This window comes from Acinonyx jubatus, chromosome B3, assembly GCF_027475565.1.
Source record: "Acinonyx jubatus isolate Ajub_Pintada_27869175 chromosome B3, VMU_Ajub_asm_v1.0, whole genome shotgun sequence".
NCBI classification, from domain to species: domain Eukaryota; kingdom Metazoa; phylum Chordata; class Mammalia; order Carnivora; family Felidae; genus Acinonyx; species Acinonyx jubatus.
Window position 1 is genome coordinate 100,670,113 of NC_069386.1, and position 13,782 is coordinate 100,683,894.

At 39.6% G+C, this 13,782-nt stretch overlaps 1 protein-coding gene across 1 annotated transcript in view; it reads right to left on the reverse strand.

The window, feature by feature from the left end:
* The window catches only part of ATG14 (autophagy related 14), a 38,897-nt gene extending 25,198 nt beyond the window's left edge, over positions 1-13,699 (reverse strand). Inside the window, exons 1-2 of the mRNA XM_027065772.2 lie at positions 13,434-13,699; positions 287-349 (exon numbers count right to left, since the gene is read on the reverse strand). Of these exons, the coding sequence (XP_026921573.1) occupies positions 287-349; positions 13,434-13,654 (284 nt within the window). The 5' untranslated portion in view covers positions 13,655-13,699. The remainder of the gene's footprint in view (positions 1-286; positions 350-13,433) is intronic.
* Positions 13,700-13,782: the final 83 nt, after the last annotated feature.

A 13,782-nucleotide genomic window follows, 5' to 3' on the forward strand; every position in this document is an offset into this window, starting at 1 on the left:
GGACCCATTTGCCCCACATCAATTATTAGGGCCAGGGATTTGACTCATCCGTCTAGTCACTGAGTGCCTACTGTGTACCAGGCACTGGGTATGATCCCAATATTTTCTAGGAACTTGATAATCTCTCCTATTTTGCTTCTTCCAATTGCACTGCTCTTCCATACTTTGAAATTGTATCCTTACTTCAGCAAGTTAGCAATCCATATATCTGCATACCACAGCACTGAATTAAACCACAGGGTGACAAGAGAACCTCCACACATGGAAAAACAAAAGGGAAACTCACTCTTTTTGAAATTCTTCTTGCTTGCTCTTAAGTTGGTTTAACCTTTCTTTCTTGTCTATAAACCTGTAAGAAAAAAATGTATTGTCTTAAATGTTCATTCTTTAAATTTTTATTTTATTTTTATTTTTTATTTTAGAGACAGATAGCTCACGCACAGGGGAGGGAGGAGGGGGGGGAAAGAGAGAGAGAGAGAGGGAGAGAGAGAGAGAGAGAGAGAGGGAGGGAGGGAGGGAGGGAGAGAGAGAGAGAGAGAGAGAGAGAGAGAGAGAGAGAGAGAAAATGAGAATCCAGAGTAGGCTCCAAGTTCAGTGCAGAGATGGACACAGGGCTCGGTCTCATGACCCTGGGGATCATGACCTGAGCTGAAATCAAGAGTTGGATGTTCAACCAAGTGAGCCACCAAGGCACCCCTTAAATATTCATTCTTTTCAGTTCAGTGAGATTTTGCAAACCCCTGAGAGCCAATCATTTCTGCAGAGTCATTTGGAGATGTCACAGTCCTGAAAGTAAGTACACATCTTCTCAGTCGGGTGCATACACAGCTGCTTATGCCATTTGCTCATTTCCAAACTAAGTTCAAATTCTCAGCTTTAAAATTCTTTTATGGGAAGGGCACCTGAGTGGCTCAGTCAGTTAAGCATCCAACTTGGGCTCAGGTCATGATTTCGAGGTTCTTGAGTTCGAGCCCCATATTGGGCTTGGGATTCTCTCTCTCTCTGCCCCTCTCCCACTTGTGCATGCAAAATAAATAAGTCAACCTTAAAAATAAAGATAAATAGGGGTGCCTGGGTGGCTCAGTTGGTTAAGCGTCTGACTTTGGCTCAGGTCATGATCTCATGGTTGGTGGGTTCGAGCCCTACATCGGGCTCTGTGCTGACAGCTTCAGATTCTATGTCTCCCTCTGCTCCTCCCCCACTTGTGCTCTCTCAAAAGATAAATAAATGTTAAAAAAAATTTTTTTTAATAAAGATAAATAAAATTCTTTCATGGGTTTAGGGGTGCCTGGCTGGCTCAGTCAGTAAAATTCTTTCACGGGTTTATAAAATATGTCTAGAAGCCCCACCCCAAAGGTTAAATTATCTTCTAAAACAGGCACATCAGAGCACTACAGTGAATGTGAATTCAAGGAAACTAAGGCTTCTAATATAAACATGATTTTAATTATTTAGCTTAATTCAATCCTGCTCTCACCTATAAATTGGTTCCTTATAATTTTTAAAGTGTAACGTTTTTTCCTTACTAATTTTATTGCCAGTCATTATGGGCTAACAAGTTACTTAGAACAAGTTATCAAAAGGAAGGGATATCACACTGCAGTTCATTTTCTCTGTCAGTCTTCCACCCTTATCCTTATCATTTTCTTCCTGCTCCCTTATTTGGAGTTTAGCTTGCTCCCCCTCTTTTTTCTTTTCTTTTCTTTGCAGTTTAAGGTAGAAACTTACATCAATTTAAATCAATTTTAAGCCTCTCTTTTTAATATGACCATATAAAGTCATATTTAGTTAAACCCCCAAAGTTAAAGTATTTTTTAAAGTTTTTAAATTTACTTATTTTGAGAGGGGCAGGGAGGGAAGGAAAGGGAGGGAGAGGAAGAGAGGGAGAGGGGGAGGGGGAGGGAGAGAAAATGAATCCCAGGCAGGTTCTGCACTGTCAGCATGGAGCCCAATGTGGGTCTCGAACTCATGAACCATGATATCATGCATGACCTGAGCTGAAACCAAGAGTTGGATGCTTAACCAACTGAATCACCCAGGCACCCTAACCCCCAAATTATTGATAGGGTATATTTTCATCATCATTTAGTTTGGAATTGCTAATTTTCCATAAATTCCCTCCTTGACCTGTAAGTTATTTAGAAGTGTATTGCTTAATTTCCAGATATGTGAGCTTTTCTAGGTAACTTATTATTGTTTTCTGTTTTTTTGATGTGGTCACAGAATATACTCTATAAGATTTCAATCTTTTGATTTGAGAGGGTCTTATGGCCTTGTATCTGGTATGCCCTGGTGTAAAGTTCCCTGTGCACCTGAAAGAATATGTATCTATAGCTGTTGGATACAGTGTTCTATAAAGGTCAACCAGCTGAAGGTGACTAACAGTGTCATTCAGATCTTCTAGATCTGTGCTATTCACTAAGGTAGTCACCAGTCACATGTGCTACAGAATACCTAAAATGTGCCTTGCTGCATTATAAGGATCTGGGTTAAAAAAAAAAAAAATCATAGGACTAACATCACACAACCGATTTTTACACAAGTTAACAGTGGCTATTTTCAAAGAAAAAAAAACACAAAACAATGATAATGCTATATGCTCTAGTAAGTAACATAGTATGGAGTCCAAGATTAGGCTTTTGGCTGTCTCCCAAATTCCTAGCCTAAATGAAAACAACAGAATAGTAACAGCCCCAGAAATCTCTTTCCTTAAAATCATCCAGGTTAAAAGGAGTCTGAAATATCATTTCTACTTCAAAATGGAAGGGATTGATACACAAATGGATAAAGACAATGTGGTAAATATACGTGATGAAGTATTATTCCCCTGTAAAAAAAGAGTAAGACCTTGCCATTTGGGACAACATGGATGGACCTAGAGGGAATTATGCTAAGTGAAAAAAGTCAGACACAGAAAGACAAATACCGTATGATTTCACTTATATGGAGAATCTAGGAAACAAAACAGACAAGAAAATACTTAAATACTGATTACTAACTGGTGGTTGCCATAGGGGAGGTGGGTCGGGGTGGAGGGGCAAAATAAAGGGGATTAAGAGGGACAAACTTCCCATTATGAAATAAATAAGTCATGGAGATGAAAAGTACATAGTCAATAATGTAATAACATTGTATGGTGTGACAGATGGTGACTACACTTACAGCGATGAGCACTGAGTAATGAATAGAAGTGTCAAATCAGTATGTTGTACACCTGAAACTAATATAACATTGCATGTTAATTATACTTCAATTTTAAAAAGAGAAAAAAGAAGGGATAAAAAATTCTAATTATGACCCTACCATTTAATAGTCACTGAAAATGTAAAATATATGTTAAGAGAGCAAATCAAGTAATTTTATACATTTGTATGACTAAATTAAAATCAAAAAAATTCAGTTCTTCAGTTGTACTAACCATATTTCAATAGCCACATACAGCTGCTGGCTAGCCTATTTGATGGGAAAGATACAAAACATCATCGCAGAAAGTTGTACCAAGAGCACTGCAATGGCGAGTAAGGTAGTAGTTACTACTAGACTTGAAACAGTACTAGAACACTCCAAAACCAGTATGGAATCTAGACAAACCCATAGATTCACCAGTTAATTTATCAGGCATTTAGTCTGTGTCTGCAACTTACAGCAAAGCATCTTCCAGAATATTAAGAAATCTAATTACATAGATTACTGTGTATTCTTGGACACATTATTGACATATGCTTCCATTTCCATGTATCAAAAATGAGAAACTAATGGTATTTACTTCTACCTCACTGAGGCTACGTGGTGATTCATGTCCTAATAACCTGAAGATGACAAAGTTACAAAACTCATCAGACCAGGCAAACAAATGACTGACATGGAGGATGAAATCTTGCTTTTAGAGACTATAAAAGTTCTTCTTTCAGATCTGTTGTAAAAATGCCACTTGGCACTAAAACAAATTGGGAAGACAAACAACCGTGCCCAGCCTTATACTGAGCAGGTTCTCTTGGGCTTTGTTAAAAAACAAACTTAAAATGTAAATATGCAGTTGCCAGCAGGAATAATAAACAAAAGATAACAACAATTCCTACCGTATCAAACACTTCTGAGTCATGTTATTCTTCAGGAAGGAAATTAAAAATAGGTGGTGTTAACAAAGCTAAACAGTGGAGTGGATGAGATCAAGGAATGTGGCCAGGTCAGCATTTCAACTGCTCATCTGCACACTCATCTGTTCTCTGCATTCTCCATCACACCACTGATGGAAAGATAAAAAAAATCCACTCCACAATTTTGTGCTCTCTCAATCTGGTTTCCAAGAGGTAGAAAGATTCATACAATCATCACACTCAACTAGATTTAAGGATACATGTTTTACCAAAGAAGCGGGGAAGAAGGAAATGTTTTATGTACTGCCTTTCAAGGAGGGCTGATCACGTAAAATATCTGGTCTTTTTCCAGGTCAGAACATACACACTAATTTCAATCTTTAACACACAGAATCTCACTGAGTGGACATCCTATAGTTTATTCATATGAACTCCTACTGATGAACATGGGCATCATTTCTGAATTTTCACTCTTTATCAGTAATGTTATAAGTGAATATCCTAGTGCACAAATCTTTAAAAGCTTTTATTTCTCAGAAATTCCTATAAATAAAATAAACTGCTGGGTCAAATACTTACATGCTAAATTCTGGCAGTTGGCTTTAAATTTTCTCACAATCATTTCATATAATTTACAACCCCACCAACAGGGAGTAACAGAACCTGTTTTATCTCACTCTCTCCAAAGACTGCACATTTCTTTTCAGTCTTTACTAAATTAATCGGCCTCCTACCCCTTCCCCCAAAGATAGTTCATAATTCATTTATTTGTCTTTATTTCACTATTAGAAATGTTGGAATGCCTTTTCCTTATTGACTACTTACTTCTCTTTTATTGTTCCCCTATGTCTTTTGTTCATTTTTCTAATAGCTTTTTTAAGGGCTATTAGGGAAATTAGCCATTTTTCTTTCCAACATCATGACATTATTTTTTCTCAATTTGCTTTCTGCCTACTTATGTTTCTGCTTTAGAGAACTTTCCAAACTTTTACACAGATACATTTAGCAATTATTTTGATGTCGAATGACTCTAGTTTTGTGTTGTTTTCTGAAAGGAGTCTGCCAGTGAACCTGTACCAAGCACCAGGGCTTTTACAACACTATTTGTTATATTTTCTCTCCCAATTTAAAAATACCTTGTATATTATTTACCAAATTCCTCCAAAACTTAAGAGTTGTTTTTTTCCTTAAAAAAGAACTTCCTTAAATGGACTTCGTCTCCTAAATTCTTTCATACTTTTGCAACGATGATCTTTTTCCCCCATTAACAAAGTACTCCCTTAAACTGACTTTCAAACAGTCCCCCTGCAACAGAGAGTGATGAGAATTAGGAGCCAGTGGTCACACAGCACCCGGGTGGTACCAGAGTTGGCACATGGCCCAGTTTGGGGCATTACGCCTGTCTGGGCTAACCTGGGGATGGGTTAGAGCCGGCCCTGCGAAGGGAAGGAAGGCATTAAAAGCAAAGGAAATGTTGCTGTTTCACAAGGCAAAGAGCTACTTTATCCGCACCAACGCATCTCAACACAGCAGGTAGGATAACAGGGTTAGGAGTGTGCTGCTGCTGAGGCATCAGTCAAGAGTGTGAGCCCCGTCACTCCACACTGTTCCAGGGCCACAGACCATCATGGGCGACTGAGTGGATCTATTCACAGGCTGGACTATTCACACAAACCTGCTTCATACCACGAGAAAACAGCACCAGGGCGTGTACTCTATCAGGGATCCATATTATTAATTCTATTAATTCTAGGTGATAACATCCTCATAACACCCATAACTTAGAGTACTTACTATGTCCTAAGCATATCCTTTCCTACAATAACTCTAATCCCTCCATCTGCCTGCCCAGTGCTTACCCTCATCCTAGAGATCTTTGTGCCTAAGAATATGGCAACAGAAAAGTCTGAGAAATACTAATGAATTTTGAGAAAGGCAAATAATAAAACCTTTCAAATATGGAGTTGAGAGACTTAAAAAATATTAAACCCTTTGAACCAGCTATTGCAGTTCAAAGAAATAGATTAGAGATGAGATGAATATTTATGTTTGAAGGCACCAATCACAAAATCAGTCATAATAGCAAAAATTGGACACAATGTTAATGTTCAATAGGAGAATGATTTATTAAGTGATACTATACTGCCATGCAGGACATTGTAACATTTTTGAGGACAAGACATGAGCATGTGTTTTAGGAGATGCTGGGGGGGCGGGGGGAAGGCACAACACACTATGTACACATGGTATGATTCCAAATGAAAAAATGTATTAAGCACGCACGTGTGTGCACGCACGCGCGCGCACACACACACACACACACAAGGCTGGAAGGAGATACAACAAATTATTAACAGAGATGTGGGAATACAGATAATACCTTCTTTAGGTATTTCTGTACTTTATAAGTTTTCTACAATAATCACATGTACATCTATAATCAGAAAAAAAAAGATGCTAATCAAAATTTCTCATGCTCCTTCTTAGAGGATCACATACACCATAAAAATATATACATAATCCCCTAAAAGTACCTAAATTCTTAGGTCTCCTGAGACAGATTATAGTCCTTGGGTTCCTTAAATCTAAAAAGGGAAATGAGCATGAATAGCTTTTAGGTCACTGGTGGGGAAGACTACCCATCTCTGATTTGGACATTAGGTTTGTTACAAGAATTAATAATTTCTGGCTCTAGAAATAAGGCAGTGAGGCTTCCCAGGCAAAAGTGAGAGAGCACAGCCTGTGCCTGGGAAAGAGAACACAGCAATCTCCCTTATACAAGTAGAGATTGTTGAAGAACTAAATACGTCTTCAATTAAAATACTAACCAGTAAGAATTACTAGTCACCAAATTTTTTTCCTTAAATTCTTTAGGCATACAAGGGTATGATGTTTACTGACAAATGTAATATGAAAAAACAAAACAAAACAAAACAAAACAAGATGTGGTCCAGATCAGGACGATTCTTTTATGTTAGAATATGAGAAAATACAGTAAAAATATACTCCGCTAGCAGGAATGAAGGCTAAGTCATGAAAAGAAAATAGAAACGAAACCACTGTTTAGTTTCCTCACTTGTAAAATGGGAATAAAGCTTACCCTACTTGGTTGCAAGGATTAAATAAGATAAATGCGAACATAAGGTACAACTTATTAGTGTGTAATACATGTTAGTTTCCCTTTTCTTCACTGCAATGAGTGATTTTGTACTTAATCTTACTAATGTATTAAAATAAACTACATATATAACAATATAGTTCAGATCTGGAAGTGAGTTTAAGAATTAGCATAGCCCAGGAGTAAGATACAAATACTCTGAATTGCCTCATGTTGAAAATAGGTTAATAACTCATGGGTCTGCGGTAGGGAACAAACGAGATTATGTGAAAGCCTTTTATAAATTCTAAAAGAGCAGCCATTGACACTGACAGAAAACAGAAGTTGTATTTTCTCAGCAGACCCACAGACATTGGCACAAATACAATTAATAAGCTGCATGGGATGGGAGTTGAGACCCTTTCTGAAGGACATAAACAGCAGTAAGGTTGATAAACTCTTATCTAAAGATGGAGTGTTTAGCCACCCGTAGAGCTTTTGTTCTGCTAAGAAGGTATACAAACGTGGGTGCAGAAATGAATTCTCAAGACAGTAGATTCTTTTTTTTTTTTAAGTTTATTTATTTATTTAGAGGGAGAGAGCGTGCATGCACGTGTGAGTGAGGGAAGAGCAGAGAGAGAGGAAAAAGAGAATCCCAAGCAGGCTCCAATGCTGCCAGTGCAGAGCCCAACATGGGTTTCAATTTCACAACGAGATCATGACCTGAGAGAAACCAAGAGTCGGACACTTAACTGACTGAGCCACCCAGGTGCCCCCTTCGAGACAGATTTTTTTTAATGTTTATTTTTGAGAGAACACAAGTAGGGGAGGGGCAGAGAGAGGGGGACAGAGGATCCAAAGCAGGCTTTGCACTGACAAGAGAGAGCCCAATGCAGGGCTCAAACTCACAAACCGTGAGATCATGACCTGAGCTGAAGTCAGATGCTCAACCAACTGAGCCACCTATGTGCCCCAAGACAGTACATTCTTATAGGCTACAATGAGTGACAACCAAAAAGATCCTGGAGGGAGAACAGAAATATCTAAAGAATAATTTTTTTGATGTTGGAAAAACATCAAAAATGTTGTAATTTTCAGTATTTTTGAAATTTTCAGTAACATCTACGATTTTCTGCTCATCTTTTATCCCACCACTCTTTTTAGCACCCCTATTTGTTTCCTGGTAAAAGCATAACATATATTCTTAAAACTCATCAGTGACCATAATGCCACATCATTCCTGAAAACCTACTTATAAAAGCAATAGCCATATGCTTATAAACGTCTTTTTTGATCCAAGTTAAGATAACTGGTTCCTAAACCTACAGGCAGATTTTCTGGAGTGCTATGTTGTCTGTTGTACTCAGATTATGTTTCCCGTCCCATTCCTACACCTATCATAACCTGGTAACCAATTTCTTTCCAGTCTTGAGTGGAAAGATTATTTAACTTGTCAGTTATCTATTGGGTAACAGTATTATGTTTGCTGTCAAATAATGTACACAAGAAAATTATGTTCCCATAAAAAGCCCCATAATTTAAAAATGTTCACCAGTACAAGATCCAAAGAAGATTGTGTTGAGAGTACTGCTTAATATCATTCCTCTTTCATCTCTTAAAGAAGCACACAAGCTGGGACGCCTGAGTGGCTCAGTTGGTGAAGCATCTGACTCTTGATTTCGGCTCAGGTCATGATCTCACAGTTTGTGGGACTGAACCCTGTGTCAAGATCTGTGCTGACAGTATGGAGCCTGCTCGGATTCTCTCTCTCTCTCTCTCTCTGCCCCTCCCTCCCTCACTCTCTCTTTCAGAATAAATAAACTTAAAACAAACAAACAAAAAAAGCAGCGCACAAGCTAAAAGGCAGATGAAAATCAGAGAAAAAAGTGGATGTTGTTTTAGGAATGGGACCAAGGTGGGGCGTGAGGAAAGGATAGCATTGGTGAGGATACCAAGATTTTAAGTCTTCCCACTGAACATTAACAGAAAACGAATCATTCAGATATTTTTCAATCTACCCGCCAAACTCATTTAGTCCACAGAGCTATACAAAGACACATGTTCCCTTCTTAGGAGTCAAAGGAACTAATTGTGGTGAGGTAGATTGTTCATTAATACCTAATTTTCTTTGAACTGCACAATTAAAACCTTTACAATTAGCTAGTCTATTAACAAAAACTGAAAAAACACATTTACAAGAATTCTGATATGCATCGTAATGTTCAAGATCTACGTACGCACAGCTAATTTGGCTAATTTGCTGAAAAGAATCAGAGGTTAAACAAGTGTTTTTAAACTGTGCTGTAAGTGTCCATATTTTATTTCCAACTGCTTTCCCAGTTAGTGAGGGGCTTTTCATAAAGTAAAGGGGAAAAAAGTCTGAAGGCAAAGAAGACAAAAATGTTTTATAATACTGAAGACAGTGAAATATCTCACAATCAAGCTATGACCTGCACAATTGAAGGCTTGTTAGTAGTAAGTGTAAATCCTTGAGAGCAAGAGACCTTTCTCCTCTGTAACTTGCCAGGATATTTTATGGAGACAGCTGTATCCATTAAGAGCTCATTAAGAATGATTTGACTATTAGGACAGTGGTCCTGGGTCTTAAAAGATTCTTACATCGTACTAGATACAGGGCACTGTTCTGGGAACAAAGGAAAACAAAACAAAACAAAACAGTCCACTTGTTAAGGAACGCACAGTTGGGAAAAGGGAGAGATGGTGGGAGAAGCGAAGCTGGCTACGCAGACCACTGTGGCAGTCCTGTTATCACTGAGCCCTAAAGTGCCGTTTTTTATTAAAAAAATAAATAAATAAATAAATGCCTTTTTTATCTCTAAATTTTGAATGGTTCTGGTATTTCTGCTTAGTCAGAAAAAGAAACCCACTATTACACACTCCTCTTCTGAAAACTCACTTTAATTTTCAGATTTAGCAAAAAATTTCTATCTCCATTTTTAAAGTGGTATTACTTTTACCATTCTCTCAACAGTATGCCTGCTATGTACTACCCACTGCTGCTGCACAAAGCACTGGTGATCCGACTGAACAAAACCAGAATTCATGCCTTCATGGAAATACATTCTGCATGGAGATATCTTCCTCAAATAAACAACATTTTGTATTATGCTCAGCACCATGAAAGAACTGCATGTTGCAACAGAAAAGAATGGGGAGAGACGGAAGTGCAAAGCTACCTTAGTAAAGGACAGGGAAGGCCTTGCTGAGGAAGTGACGTTTTTAAGCAGGGACATGAAAGACAAAGTGGCAATCAAGAGGAAAAGTGTTCAGGTACAAGGAGCAGTAAGGGAAAAGGCCCAGTGGTGGAAAAAGTTTCATGTCTTTGAGGATTTGAGAGAAGGTCCCTGACTATGGAGAAGTATGAAGGAGCACGGCAGAAGTTTCTTTCCTGAGTGCTTAATATATGCTAGACATCACGCTAAGTACTTTAATGCACACCCTTACATGATCACTACCAAACCTATGAAGTTAGGGTCCCCTCCCCCTTTTCAAAATGAAATAAACAAGCATAGGAGATATTAAGAAACTTGTTCAAAATCACACAGCAAGTGGTAGAGTGTGGATTCGATTCAATGCAGCATGAATCCAAAGCCCACACTTTAACTCAAACTTACAGCCAAAGTTAGAAGATAAACAGTAGACAAATCAAGTGGAGCTTCAAATGCCACATTAAGGAGCTGAAATTTTATTTTAAATGCAGTGGAAAGCCACTGAGAAGTTTAAACAAAACTGTGACATTATCTGATTTACATTTCTACTGTGGCTGCTGTGTGGAGGAGTTGTATGTGTAAACAAAAGGAAATCAATAAGCAGTTGGGAGAGAAATGATGGCTGTCTGGACTAGAAGTAAACCAATTCAGGATCTATCTTGGAGCAGATAAAATTAGCCTTGCCAATGATTTGGATACATGGAATAAGAAAAAAGGGAAAGTCTCAACTCCTAAGCTTCTGGATTTAGTAACAAATGGATCATGATGGATAATCATGAAATGGTTTAGGATCAGACTAAGTTTAGGAAAAAGGGATAGTCATTCAATCATTCGACAAATCTTTATTAAGCTTCTATTATGTGAAGCAGACTACAAAACTGGTAAAGTTTCATCTTCACAGAGCTTCCATCACTGGGGTGGGGGTGGGGGGAAGGCAGACAAATTAATATATAAACCATAAGACAGTGTTAAGTGCTAAAGAAAACAACAAAGCGGGTTAAGTGGAAAAAGAGGTTACTATTTTAATTAAATGGTTAGAGTTTCTCCAATGTATGAGCAGAGCCCTAAAGGAAACAAAGGAAGCAGGCTGAAGATTTCTTGGAGAAAAGAGTTCCTGACAGTTCGAGTAAGACTGCAATAGCTCCGAGACAGGAGTGTTCTTGGTATGTTTGAGGACTGGCAACGTCAGGGTGGTATAGCAGATGAGGTAAGTCAAAAATAGGAGATCAGAGAAGAAGAGACAGCATGGAACTTTTGTTAAGGACTTTGCCTTTTTTTTTTTTTTTAATACTTTGGGTAAAACAGGAAACCCTTCCAAGATTGAAGATTTGAAGAATGGAAGAGAAATGTTACTCCAGCCGCAATACGTACGAAATTACACTATGAGGGAGCAAGGGTGGAAGCAGAAACTCAAGAGTCAATAATCCTCTGGCAGATCAGACCAGGAGCTAGTGAAACGGTCAGTTTTAGACAGGTTTTTAAGAACAAATAGGATTTGTTGATGGGATTAGATATGGTGGCTTTGAGAGAAGTCAAGAAAGGCTGGCAGGGTTTTTTGACCTGTATCAAAAAAGAATGAGATGACCATTTACTGGGTTGGGATGAGCATGGGAGGAAGAACAGATTTATCATGGAAACCCATGAGTTCAGTCTGCCATATTAAGATGGAGATACTTATTACAAATTTAGAGACAGATGTTGAGTAGGCAGCTGTTTACTGGATTTCAGAGAGGTCTGGATTGGAGACACAAGTCTGGCAGTCTTAGCATTCATGAGAATGTATCTGGGAAAAAGTATAGACAGAGAAGAGAGTCCAGAACTGAAGCCTTGATAAACTCCATCAGTTAGACATTTCCGTTGCATGCCTAGTAGTCTTATAAGAAAGCAACTGATTTCATTTTTAAAGCTATCACTTATTACACCAGCAGTTTCTAAAGTCATCAAGTGCATCAATGAGACACAGCAATGAACTAAAAAGATACACAAATCTCAAAAGAGAAACTCCATTTATGATCAGAGAAATACTAGGAACTCAAAGTATTTCCAAATATAGAGGTGGTACAATCCAGTGGTTAGGTGCACAATATATGGGTTCATACTGCCTGGATTTTAATTCTGATTCTTATGCTCATTATCTGTGTGACCAAGACAAGGCACTTACTGTGCAGCTTCCTCAAGAGTAAGTTGGAGGTAATAACATATTGGGCTGTTGCAAATGAATTAATACCCGAACTTTCACGCTCAAAAAGCTCTTACTATCAATGACACTAAATCACTGAAACAAACGTTGAGACCCTGCGGTTAATCAGACTAATTTTTCAATTATCTTAACCAAGGACTTGTAGCTCTGTGTTTAGATTTCAAAACAAGGCCAAAACATGTTCCTAAATTCAATTCTCTTAACTAAGGGCTTGTGGCTCCCAGTCTGGATTTTTACAGAAGCCAAAACACATTGCCAAAAGCCTTAGCATCCTTGGAGGCATAGGGGGAAAGGGAGCAACTAGCTAGTCCTAATCATACATCAGAGTAAGCGTGTCTCATAACAAGGTCCAGCTGTGACACAGGGTATCACGGCCCCGAATCCTTCTTAACCAGTTATCTGATTCTCTTCTGGTGTCTCCTCTAGAGAATGAATGTGCTTTAGAACACAAAGGTTAAACCAAGCTTTTGAATGGAAGTGCAGCAAAGTGCCGAGAATGCAACTCTATGGGAGCAATAGGGGAAGACTTATCCAGAGTCACCATCTATTCCTTTATCTTTAGTACCCAGGAGCACCGTGGGGTCTCTTCTCCCGCGGGTTACGGGGAAACAGCGACCTTCCTCATCTGGTCCCCACCCCCCGACCCTGACCCCTGGGAGCAAAGCGCCGGCGCAAAGCAGCTACCCACCCTCCCCATTCCCCTCCTCTCTCCGGGCCCCAGACGCGGGCCCCAGGCTCAAACCTCACTATTCGCCGAGCGGGAGGAGACACTCGGGAAAGAAACAATAGAGCCGGAGCGGCTGCCGTACCTCTCCCGGTCGCGGCCGTCGAAGTAGACGAAATCGCCGTTCTGGACGCACTTAGCGCAGGTCAGCCGCCGGCGGGTGGTGTTGCACAGCGGACAACGCTCGACCGCCACGTACAGCCCCTCCGCGTCGTCCACGGAGTCCACCAGGTCCCGGGCGAGCGGCCGGGGCCCGCAGCCAGGAGCCTCCAGCGACCGGGCTCCCTTCCCACTGGGAGACGCCATGATGGCCTGAGAGCAGAGCCAGTCACGTGGGATTTTGTTTTCAACCAGGTGCATCCTGGGCGAGGAGGAGGGGCCTGGGGTGGTGCCGAGAGGGCGGGCGGGATCCCCGCGAGCCCCTCGCCCAGCCT